The sequence below is a fragment of the Panthera pardus genome, unplaced genomic scaffold (genome assembly GCF_024362965.1).
Source record: "Panthera pardus isolate Hobbes unplaced genomic scaffold, ASM2436296v1 HiC_scaffold_3, whole genome shotgun sequence".
Taxonomy (NCBI): Eukaryota; Metazoa; Chordata; class Mammalia; order Carnivora; family Felidae; genus Panthera; species Panthera pardus.
Window position 1 is genome coordinate 12473308 of NW_026526876.1, and position 12275 is coordinate 12485582.

General features: G+C 51.2%; 1 protein-coding gene across 3 annotated transcripts in view; it reads left to right on the plus strand.

The window, feature by feature from the left end:
- The window catches only part of ANKFY1 (ankyrin repeat and FYVE domain containing 1), a 79386-nt gene that overhangs the window by 45213 nt on the left and 21898 nt on the right, over positions 1-12275 (plus strand). For all 3 annotated transcript variants that reach the window (XM_019413813.2, XM_053892251.1, XM_019413812.2), the window contains exons 5-10: positions 819-942; positions 1059-1208; positions 2392-2557; positions 8207-8411; positions 9459-9527; positions 9745-9944. In XM_019413813.2, coding sequence (XP_019269358.1) covers positions 819-942; positions 1059-1208; positions 2392-2557; positions 8207-8411; positions 9459-9527; positions 9745-9944 — 914 coding nt within the window. The remainder of the gene's footprint in view (positions 1-818; positions 943-1058; positions 1209-2391; positions 2558-8206; positions 8412-9458; positions 9528-9744; positions 9945-12275) is intronic.

A 12275-nucleotide genomic window follows, 5' to 3' on the forward strand; every position in this document is an offset into this window, starting at 1 on the left:
GCTGGATGCCTAACCAACTGAGCCTCCCAGGTGCCCCTGCGGGATCTGTTTGGTAAGTGGGGTTGTAAACAGCAGCTTTATCGAGGGGCGCCTGGGTGGCTCAGTCGGTTGAGCGTCCAGCTTCGGCTCAGGTCACGATCTCACGGTCCCTGAGTTGGAGCCCCGCATCGGGCTCTGTGCTGACCGCTCGGAGCCTGGAGCCCGCTTCGGATTCTGTCTCCCTCTCTCTCTGCCCCTCCCCCACTCACACTGTCTCTGCCTCTCAAAAATCAATAAATGTTAAAAAAAACTTTTTTAAAAGCAGCTTTACCGAGTGATACTTCACATACCATATGGTTCACCTCCGGGAGGGGGGACTTCCCGGGGATCCTTATCGAGGCCTAGAGCTCACGTCTGCAGCTAATCCTAAGCCTTGCTGGTCGTGTAACGGAGATGTGCCGGTGGGAACTGCGCGCGGGTCCACACGATACGGTTACATATCAAAGGAGCGAATGTGACCCATCGAGTGTGTGATGTTGCAGGTGCCTGTGTATGATCAGTGAGTTCCATGGCATTACTTTCGAGGCAGCTGGGGGGCTGGGGTTGACTATTCAGAGGTTATTTTGATTCTGACCAGAACGGTCAATGTGATACAATGAGAGGCTGGTACTTCTAACACGCGGTACCTCTGCTGGAACCGATCCATCGCTCCTCTGCTTCTCCCTGTACTTCAGGGTTATTGGACACGGCTGGCCGGGACTCAGATTGCAGCTTTGGTTTACTAACTTGTGACTCTCTTTGTCCCAATGACCCTGTTCATCACTAACATTCTCTCGTAGATGTGAGAAGGGCGTCATGTCTCTGGTGAACGTCAGGAACTGTATTCGCTTCTATCAGACCGCGGAGGAACTGAGTGCCGGCACGCTGATGAACTACTGTGCGGAAATTATCGCCAGCCACTGGGTGGGTGAGAGATGGAGGCCTGTGAGCGCAGCAGCCTCGCGGGAGTCAGAACGTCCGTTGTTGCTGCTGTTGGTCTGTTGGGTCTGTTCTGCTTTTCACTGGCCTTCTGTCCTCAGGACGACCTACGGAAGGAGGACTTCAGCAGCATGAGTGCCCAGTTGTTGTACAAAATGATCAAATCCAAGACTGAGTACCCGTTGCACAAGGCTATCAAAGTAGAGAGAGAGGATGTGGTCTTCCTGTATCTAATTGAAATGGACTCACAGGTACCGTAGCCGCTTTTTCCGTTTTTCCTACCTTTTCTGAAAACCATACGTCGCTTGTTTTTCTCTGAATGTCCCCCGCTCCCTCCGAGCCCTCAGCGGCGCACTCTCTGACGTGCACGTGTCTCCCAGGAGTCCCTTCGGCACAGTCTGCGCTTTTTCTGCTACGCCCCTCAGAAATCTTCCAGCCTCTGCCCATGCCCGCTTGCAGAGCCACGTCCGCATGTTGAGGTGGTGGCTGCAGCGGTACCTGACTTCCTTCCAGGCACCCACATCCACCTTTGTTTTCTTTTGCTGCTCTAGGGAATTGCCACAAGCTAGTGGTTAACAGTACAGATGCGTTACCCTACAGGCGTTGCAGGTTGGAAGCCCGGTCCAGGCATCGCCTGTCTCAAACCCGGCTGTCGGCAGGAGGCTCTAGGGGAGGGTCCCATTTCCTGATTGTTTGGGGGTGTTGACAGAATTCGCTTCCTTGTGGTTGTAGGGCCAGCTGGCTTAACCTGGGGCTCTCTTGACTTCTGGAGGCCACCACATCCCTCCCGTCTCAGAGCCAGGGGCAGCACAGCCAGTCCTCCTGTCACCTCTGTCTCGTCTGCCCTTCCGCTCCCCTCTTTCACTTTTAAGGACACGTGGGATCTGACAGGTAGTCCAGGATGTGGTCCCCACTCCAGGGTCCTCAATCTTAGTGACACGTGCAAAGTCACTTCGGTTGCGGACGGTGATGCAGGTTCCAGGGGCTGTGACTGTGCGGACTGCACTGCCCAATGAAGAAGTGAAGGTGGCGGTGAGGGGCGCTGGCCTGTGGGCGTCCCGTATCTGCGAGGGGAGTTCCATACGGAGCCGTAGTCTTTGCGAGCACGTTAGCTGTTCCCATCCTCTCTGCCCTCTGCCCTGGCCTTTGTGCTGCTCCCGCCCCGTCCTCCTTTCCCTCTTGGCCCTGCGTCGTCTTCCATGGTGTTGTGTCCGCTCTGTGACCCCCACTAATCCTGTGCTCCCTGAACGGCGTGTGCCCTTCGGAGGCCTGGCAGAAGGCGGTCAGTTCAGTGGAATTTGTCGAGCGAACAGCTAACGGCATTAGAATTTGGCATGTATGTGAAAGAAGGTGTGTAAGGGTCCGGTGGGCAGACGTTAAAATCGCTTGTATGGTCTGCCAGCCGGGTGCTGATTTACAAACCTACCTGTGCAGCTCCCTGGGAAGCTGAACGAAGCGGATCATAACGGACACCTCCCCTTGGACCTGGCCCTGTCACGGCGACTGGAGAGCATCGCCGCCACGCTGGTTGGTCACGGAGCCGATGTGGACGTGGTGGACAGGAATGGCTGGAGCCTGTTACACAAAGGAATCCAAAGAGGTAGGAAGAAGCATGTCCCCCCGCGAGCGAGCTTACTTTAGTCCAAGTAACTCTTGAAGCCTCTGCCCCTGTTGCACACATTCCGAAACGCTGCTTCAGCCCGCTCGTGCCGTCGAGTCTGTGGTCGGTGGGCCGGAGAAGCTGCGCTGCGCCTTGTCTCTTGGGCTCTCCTGGCGTTGGCCCTGCCGCAGAGGACCCTTCCTTGTAGGCACGTGACGTGTTCGCATCTCCGGTGCATCGTTTCTCCAGGATGGTGTTAGTGGCGCTTGTGTTTGTGGCTGGAAAAGAGGGAAAGCATCAGAACCACGCGTGTTGAAACATGGTCTTGGACTCGGAGTTTTCACTTGTCCAGCTTAGACTTCTTTCATGGCAAAGGGATAAAGTTTCGTTCTGTCGTAGGAAGGTTAGTTGAAATCGTAGCTATGTTTTGAGCCTGTTGTTGTTAATAGTGGGAAGAATATGGAAGCGATAGAATGAAGGTCAAAACACTTTACTCTTAATTAAATTACAAGAGAAAAAGAATATTAGTCTTTTTTGTTTTATTTTTCCCGTGGTGTCCTCAATCGTTAAGTCCCAAGTGGATCCTGCTTGACTCTCCTTTGTGGTAATCGTCTTTGACAGAATGAGAAGCTGTCTAGGGGCAGAGTTCCCGCCCCTGGAATGAGAGCTTCCAAAAATGCCAAGTCTTAATTTTGTAGAGGGATAGATGACTTGGCTGGAGTACTTGGCCATGGCCGTTTTTGTGTTTACATGCAGACGTCAAAGGCAGGATGTACCAGGGGCACCTGGGGGGCTCAGTCGGTTAAGTGTCCGACTTCAGCTCAGGTCATCTCGTGGTTCACGAGTTGTAGCCCCGTGCCTGGCTGACAGGCCAGGAGCCTGCTTTGGGTTCTGTATCTCCTCTCTCTGCCCCTCTCCCACTCACACTCTGTCTCTCTCTATCCCTCAAAGTAAATAAACATTAAAAAAAAAAAAGACAACGTACTGATTTCCCCACATCTTAATCCCGTGTATTCACCCTTCCCACTCTACAGCCATTTTTATCATTATGCCTTGTTGCTATACTGTTATCGTGCTGCTGCACTGTCACTCCTGTATTTACTCTCACTGTTACACTGTCGCCATATATAGGCACTCACTCATTCACAGGTTGCTCCTGGTTGGTGGAACGTAGTTTCTTCAAATACAGTCCTGTAGGCGGCTGTGGCTTTGCTCTTTTTGGGCAAAGGTTTTACCATAAATCTCCCCCAAAGCCCTGCGTTAGGGCGTCAAGCTTGCTGGCTGATGGAGAGGAAAATGTTGCTCATGGTCGGGAAGGAACTCTTGGGATTATGTCCGCGTCCAGGGCAGATGCATTTCCCAGGCGCCACCCTGTGCTGTGCAGAGCCGTTAGCACACTGGGTGTGTGTACAGTGGGAAGAGTTCCCACCGCGTGGGGAGTTAGCTTTTCCTGGCGTCTAGTGTCTGAGATGTTTATTTTGGAAACAAATCTACTTATTACTTAAAAAAAAAAAAAGACTCAAGAATTATGTTTCTTAAGGAGTTAAATTCTTACGTGCGACGAGAAAACATCTTTGACGAGGTATTAAATACTTTGGTGATTGCTTAGTTGTGAGAGTTCCCACGAATTGGCAGAGCATTTTCGATGCTTGTTTTCAGGCGACGAACCTTCCACTCTGAGTCGGTCGGTTGCCTGCGAGTCTGTGCAGTGGGGGTGTGAGGGTCTACACCGCTGCCGGCCCTGGGCGGCGGGACGGCGTGGTAGGCGGAGCGCTGACGTCGGGGCTGGGGTGGGCCAGGGTTTCAGTCCTGGCTCGTGCGCTCATTCAGTGCCTTGGACGGGCCACTTGGTCCACTCTGGGTGTCCTTTCCCTCACGTGCAGGGTGGGAGTCCTTCTGCTTTCCAGTGTTCCCAGCACGCGCGGCGCCGTCCTGCCAGGGTGCGCACTGGCGCACCGGGACCAGCTCCAGTTCCCGAGGGATGGCTGTCCCTGTCCCTTCCTCAGCTCCAGCTGTCGTCCGTGGACCTTCCCAAGTGGTTGAACTGAGTAGCGTAGTTAAATTTAACTGTCAACCTTACTCTAAGTTCACTGTCATCTGCCTGAAGAGCTTTGCTGTGTGAGATGGGGGTCTGGTTCCGGACACCCGCGGGAATGTGTGCGGTCAGTTCTGTGAAGAATGAAATGGGCAGCCAGTGTCTGTGGACGAGGCCACGGGAGGCACACGTGTGGCCGGAGGGCGGCCGCCGCCTCCGACGAGCCGGGCCTGGGCCCGAAGGTGAATCCTTGCCGTTGAACATCAGCATCGACCTTCGGAGAATCAGTGCCGGTCAGCGGGCTTCTGAGTGGGCCCTCCTGTCTCCCTGCCTGTAGTCCGTGCACCGAGGGGCCTCTCCCGGGAGCAGTGTGAGGCCGTCCGTGGGAACGCTGCGAGCTTCTGGGACCTCCTCCCTGCACGTGGCTCCGTGTGAGTACCCCGAGGGCCTGGGGCCCCTCCCCGCGCACACGGCTCCAGCCGGGAAGCTGCACCGAAGGGGACGTTGATGTGGATTTTAGTTTGGTGTTGGTGTTGTTGGGAGGACGCTCGTGTGGACGTCAGCGCGGTGACTCCTCGTGCGCCGGGCGGTGCAGCCGAGCCAGGTTGTGGGAACAACTAGCTCGTAAGCACCAAACGGTTTTTACTTGAAATGTTTGTGATGGAAATCTTTCTACAATGTTTTAGATGTTTTCTTACTGACAGAAACTTAAATGGTGCTGTTGGTGTTTCCTACCCCCTCCTTTGTTCTGCTCCTTCCTTGTCCTTTTCCCTCTAGGCTGTGTGTCCAGGGGCTGACTTTCTTTTCGTGTAAAACATCACCGATTTTCAATTTCCAATAATTCCTAAATAACTTTGGGAGGAAGGAGGGGTGCATGTATTTATGTGCATATATTTGTCTAAGTAAAAAAAAAAAAATCTCTGGCTCTTATTAATAAATTAATTTAAAAGCCATAATTCTTTTAAGAGGGCTTAACGATATAAAGTTTTGGTGTCTTTTTCATCCATCCCTGTCCAGCTGTTGATCGGCAGTCCTGGACCCTTGTTTCAGGGGGCATGCTTGCCCGGTTTGTATTCCACCGTGTATGGGAAGTTTTTTATCAGCCTGTGGGGTCTTAGCTTTACTGTGCTTCTCTCTTCGTTTGGAATCTGCTGAGCTCAAAGGTGTGAAAACGCCACACTTCTCCCTCAGCATCGTGTACATCGGTCTTTTCATTTCAGGTCTCTCTGTCCCAACAGTCCCGAATTTTCTTTCCACTTCCAGAATAGAGGTGGCTTTCTCTAGGATATTGTATTCTGTTGTTAATATTTGTATACATTCTGTCTTAGACTGAATCCCTGTGGGGGCTGCTCCCCCTGTCAGAGCCTCCCGGAAGCCCACTGTGTATATGTATCTATAAACAGCAAAGCCCGACCCAGTCTCCCCCCTGATATTGCAAATTAGTTGCTTTCACACCTCTACCAGTATCCTGTTGTGAAGAAATCTGATTTGTGGTCCTTTTTGTGTGTGACTTTGGTAAAGATTGCACTTTCCTCTAGATGCCAGGAAAAAAAACAGAAGGGGCTGGGTAGAGAAATCTTAAGTTACCTGAAGTCATAATTGATGGGAATCAGAGCCAGTCGATTGGTTTTCTTCCCAAACATTTCCCTGGTGCCTGTTTTGTAGAAGACAGTGGCAATTGCAAGGATAAATCAGACATGGACCAGTGAGCATCTCAGGGGCCTGTGGGGGCCTGACCACCTCCACACCAGCACTCACATTCTTCAGCAAATTGGGCCCTTTGCTGAGAGGTGCTGAAAACGAGCTGATTTTGAAATTCCGTGTCCGCTGAAGACCAGAGGAAACCCCTACCTGCAGATGAAAATGAGCTTAGGAACACAGATAACAGACATGAGAGCTTTGCCACTCCAGAAATGCCAACCCCCATGCTGGATGTTGAGACGCAGAAGTACAGTTGAAGTCGATGGATGATGTTGCCGGATATCAAAGAAAACTTCTCGTGAGTGACTTTGTAAGAGAAAATCGTCACATAGAAGTTGTGATTCAAAGGAGCCCCCATCTGCAGCACTAACAGATTCAGGGACAGGTGCACGTGTCTGGCTGCAAAGACAAAAACAGATCAGCTGTGGAAAGAGCACCATCGCCAATGATGTGTATAGTGAAGAAGTTCCATAACGCCTTCCACAGCCTGGTGTCCAACCCAAGACTGCCAGCAGACTCCAGGACTGCAGGCCGTCACGGCACCCGATGAACCTGGGGGGTTGTTGTGCGTTTTGGGGATCTTCCAGCTGAAGAAGGGTGTGATTTGTACGAAATTCATCCTGTAGACCTTGAGTGGAGACAGAATCTACAGAAAGTACCTCTGAATCCTTGGCATGACTTAGCTAAGTGCTGCGGCACACCCGGAAGTTAGGTCTGGCCTGTCCCGGGAGGGGTTGGCTCATGGGGGCACTGCCTGCAGACCCCAGAAGAAACCCCCGCCTCCCACTGCAGCTAGACAGAAGCCTCAGTGCGAGCACAGTGCATTCGTAACTGGGTGATTGCTCTGTTCACAGTTCATTACCTTAGGATGCATTGCTATTCGTGCCTTATTTTCTTAAGGAATGTTAATTTTATGTATCGGGACTGTTTTTGCATGTTTTAACATGTCAGTGGAACTAAATCCAAGGTAAATTGAACTTTAAGTAACCTTCTATGACAAATTTAATTAATCCCTATCACCTTCCAAGTTAGACAAGTCTGCTTTAACTGGTTTTCCACAAGTATTTTTAACATTAAATTGCCACTTGTCAGATTGCTTGGTTCTGAAGATCCCCATGTATTTTCAGAATTGTATACCTTTAATATCTTTACGTAAACTTAACTCTTGGCCTTTTGTCAGGATGTGAAAGTAGTTTCTGTTTTTCCTCCCACGAGCGCTGCATAGTCAGAGACAGTAAGCAGTTAGAGCTGTTGAACTTGCTGGATTCTGCAGAAGTTATTCAGACTTCATTTGGGATTTGTGCATTGCTCTAGGCAGACTTCTCTGCCTATAGATTCTCCAAGAATTAAGGTGATGGAGGGGACTTAGGAAGAAGTTTCGTTTTTACAACCGTTTACCAAGTGACGTTCTTATAAATAGCAATGTGTGCAGATTATGTGTCCAGATATTTCGTTGAAAACTTCTTGTTGAGACTGTTCTGTGTGTATGTCACAAGTTGAGAAGATTTTAAAAATGTGTGTGGTAGCAGTCAGCGAGGTGTGGTCATACTCTGGACAGGAGCCTGTGCGCGAGTACAGCACGCTGGCGGTCAGACTGTGCTCAGGAGATAAGGGAGCGACACGGATCGTGTTGAGGCATCTAGAAACCCTGTCCGAGAGGTGGTGATCAGGAGTGGCCTCTGTGCCTGGAAGCCCGGAGTACTGGGGTGGTGGTGTGAGGTAGGGGGCTGCAGATGACAGCGGGTCCTCAGGAATTCAAGCAGGTGACTTTGTGATCTTGAAGGTTCTGCGTAGACATGCCCGGTTGTCCCTCTTCTCTGTCTGCGGTTTCTGACTTTCCGAGGAGTGTTGGCCAGCGTAGCTCGCCCTGGCGTTGTCGTGTGTAACCATTTTTTCTGTTGTTTCTTTTCAAGGAGATCTCTTTGCTGCCACCTTCCTCATTAAGAACGGGGCCCTGGTCAATGCCGCCACGTTGGGTGCCCAGGAGACACCGTTGCACCTCGTGGCGTTGTACAGTTCAAAGAAACACTCCGCGGACGTGATGTCGGAGATGGCCCAGATCGCAGAGGCCCTTCTGCAGGCCGGTGCCAACCCCAACATGCAAGACAGCAAGGGCAGGTTAGTGGGGTCACCGGGCTGCTCTTAGCGCTGTTTCCAGAACAGTGTCTTATGGCGGCACGTGACGAGCAGTCGGGCTCGCTATTTGATCTGGTGTTCGTGGAAGTCCCAGACGTTGGTGTGTTAGGCAGATGGGAGGCTTGACAAAGCCCAGAGGCGTCTGGGGACATTGTTTCCGTGCTGGGAACCGAGGTCCGTGGACTTGCAGGGGTCACTGGTCCAGCTCCTCCGTGGGCACCCTTTGCTGGCACCTGGGTCAGAACTGGCGGGGGCGCTCGGAGGGGGATGCGCCCCATCTCACAGCCGTCCCCAGTGTTTCCGGGAGGTCACATTGTGGGGTTTTCCCCTCTGGTGCGTGTACCTGCCTCATGCCGCGCGGCACACAGCAGAACAGGAAAACGCGTGTGACGGATCTCACACTCAAGTAACGTGGGTCTCGTGAACGCTCAGCATCGTTTGATAACTACTCTGTTTCCCCAGATGACTGCATCCTTTTTTTCTTGTGTTGATTCTTTACGTTGACTTTCCCCAGCCGCGGTGAGTCTGGTGGCCGGGCCTCTGGGACAGGTGCCAGCAGGGGGTCTCCTTCAGGGCACTCGAGGGCTAAAAAGAAGCCGCTTTAATCCGTCCTGGCCCAGGATTCCGGCCTGTTGCTGCTCTGACTGTGCTTGTGTAGAACAGAGTTACAGGAAGAAAGGCATTTCTTTTCAGAATCGTGGAGGGTAGGTGGGGAAAACACGCGTACGTGTGCTAGAAACTGCTGGTGTGAGAACACAGGTAGTGAGTGAGCGTCAGCGTTTAACGGGACAGTGTTTTCTGTCTCTTCCTTCTGTCGAGTCTTGTCCTTCTGGCTGCTGACTGAACGGTGACAAAGAAACAAAACCATTTTCATCCTCTGACACTTAGTCGTGATTTTGGAAGGCCGTTTGCCGAGGCGCAAAGGCACGCTGTTGGAGGAGTGTGGGGTTCCTGCTGGTGGTGGTCCGGCCTGGGGTTCTCCTGCACGGAGCCCGTTTCTGCGTTGACCCCTCTCCTTTCCCCCCGTAGGACTCCCTTACACCTGTGCATCATGGCGAGGAACGAACTCGTATTCAGTCAGTTGCTGCAGTGCAAACGGTACGCACCAACGGCATCGAGAAGACGGTGGGGGGGGGGGCCTTGAGTGGAAGGAATTCCCTTCAAGCGTCTTCGCCGTCTAGCGTTGTGCGTTTCAATAAGTAAAAGCAGAGTAAAAAATTGTCATTCGAGATGTGCGTGAGGAGAGAACGAGCCCGTTGGCAGCGCGGTGTCGGGCGGAGGCGACGTTTGCCGTCACGTCGCTTCCCTCTTCCAGGCTGGACCTGGAGCTGAAGGACCACGAGGGCAGCACCGCCCTGTGGCTCGCGGTGCAGTACGTCACGGTGTCTCCCGACCACTCGGTGAACCCCTTCGAGGACCTCCCGGTGCTGAATGGGACGTCGTTTGACGAAAACAGCTTTGCGGCGAGACTCATCCAGCGCGGCAGCAACACCAACGCGCCCGACGCCGCGACAGGTAGAGCGTGGGCCCCAGGGCTGGGCTCGGGGCTGGAGGGGCCACGAGGCGTCACGCCAGCCCTTCCGCCAGAAACTGAGCAGCCGAATGGCGTGCTGGTGCGAGTGAGGCTGTGCTTGCAACCCCAGCAAAGGCCCAGGTTGTTTTCGTGTCATCTTATGCTTTAAGAAGTTTAGCCAGGGGGCGCCTGGGTGGCTCAGTCGGTTAAGCGGCCGACTCTGGCTCAGGCCATGGTCTCACGGTTTCATGAGTTCCAGCCCCGCGTCGGGCTCTGTGCTGACAGCTCAGAGCCTGGAGCCTGTTTCAGATTCTGTGTCTCCCTCTCTCTGACCCTCCCCCGTTCATGCTTTGTCTCTCTCTGTCTCAAAAATAAATAAACGTTAAAAAAAAAATTAAAAAAAAAAAAAAAGTTTAGCCAGGGGGCGCCTTCGGCTCAGGTCATGATCTCAGGGTTCATGGGTTCGAGCCCCGCATCAATCCCTGTGCTGACAGCTCGGAGCCTGGAGCCTGCTTCGGATTCTGCGTCTCCCTCTCTCTCTTCCCCTCCTCTGCTTACGCTCTGTCTCTCCCTCTCTCTCTCTCTCGCTCTCTGTAAATAAATAAATAAACATTAAAAAATAAAATAAAATAAAAGAAGTTTAGCCAGACTGCAGGTCGGTTCAGCAGAAACACTTCCATTTGTTTGGTCCGGTGAGTCTCAGAACTCCTTTTACACTCTTAGAAATTAGAGCCCAAAGAGCTTTGGTTTCAGTGGGTTGTAGCTTTGATATTTAACATGCTAGAATTAAAACAGAAATTTTTAAAAGGTGTATTAAGTTAGAAAATAATAAACTATTGTATGTTTAGCATATAGCATTTTTTATGAAGAATAATGTTCAAAAGAAAACAGTGACTGGCTTCTTATATCTGCATCGTTTCAGCCTTTTGACGTGTGTTGTTTTGGTTAAAGTATGTGAAGAAAACATACCCTCCCACAGTTAATGTAGGTGGAGAAGGGTGGCGTATTTTGGAGCCTTCTCAGATCATTGTGGACGGATTTCTTTACTTCTACAGCGAGCAGAGATCCCCAGGGAGTGTGAGTTAACTGCAGTGTAGAATCTGAAACCAGATCAATGAACTTCTCTGACTCTTCAGTTAAAATCCATGGTTCACTTGTGCTTTGGATGGACCTTTTCTCCGTATGTGATTTTATAAACGTCGTGATTGAATTATTTGAAAAATTCTGGTTTGCTGACTTGAGCAGATCTTCCAAATCTTTATTTTAGAATCACATTTAGTAATATCACTATCGATCTCATCAGGAAGGTATTCCAGTGTTGAGACGCTGTCCAAGTAGCAGTTTTGGATAAAAGGTTTCCAAAATTCTAATATTCACTTGCAAGGTCAACTTTTATCATTTGGTACAGATACTGCCGATTGTTTCCTTAAAGAGAAAAGCACACTTCGTTCATTTTCAGCAAAATGTCCGATACTCCTGTTTGGGTAAGCGTGGTTTGCTAATCAGTCCTTCTTTCACAAAGCTGGTGTAGCCTGAGGAAGACTTCAGTGTTGCAGCCCAGGCAGTGGTTCTGGGCTTTTCCTCGAGGCTCCTGTACTTCATCACACGGGGCCGGATGCAACTCCCTGCACCCTCGTGATTTTGTCACAGGGATTGTGAACAGGCACTCGTGGTTGAAACTGAAGAACTTTAGCAATTTTTACTGCTTTGTCAAGGGCCACCCTGAGTGAAGGTGCTCTCGTTTTGATGGGGTCTGTGGTAGTCACCCAGGGACCGCTGCTGCATTTGGGGCCCCTCCTTTATTTGTGTTCGGGTCCAGTTTGACCATCAGCAGTGCAGACGTCAGTGCAGGGGGACAAGCAAATGTCAGGGGTGGTGGTTACAGAAATAGTTTTGACCTCACGGACCCCCCGGAAGACGCGCAGGAACCCCTAGGAACCCTGAGATCACACTTTGAGAACCACTGTTTTAATGTCAATACTTCCTTGATTTAACTAAATAAATTACGGGGATTTTTAAGGAGAAGGATCCCACTGTAATCAACATTGCAATGTGCCACTGATGAGGGAAACTGGCCAAGAAAAGATGGATATTAAACAGCCCTTTCCCTGAAAGAAGTTAATAATTTTTTTTTTTTTTTAATTTTTTTTTCAACGTTTTTAATTTATTTTTGGGACAGAGAGAGACAGAGCATGAACGGGGGAGGGGCAGTGAGAGAGGGAGACACAGAATCGGAAACAGGCTCCAGGCTCCGAGCCATCAGCCCAGAGCCCGACGCGGGGCTCGAACTCACGGACCGTGAGATCGTGACCTGAGCTGAAGTCGGCCGCTCA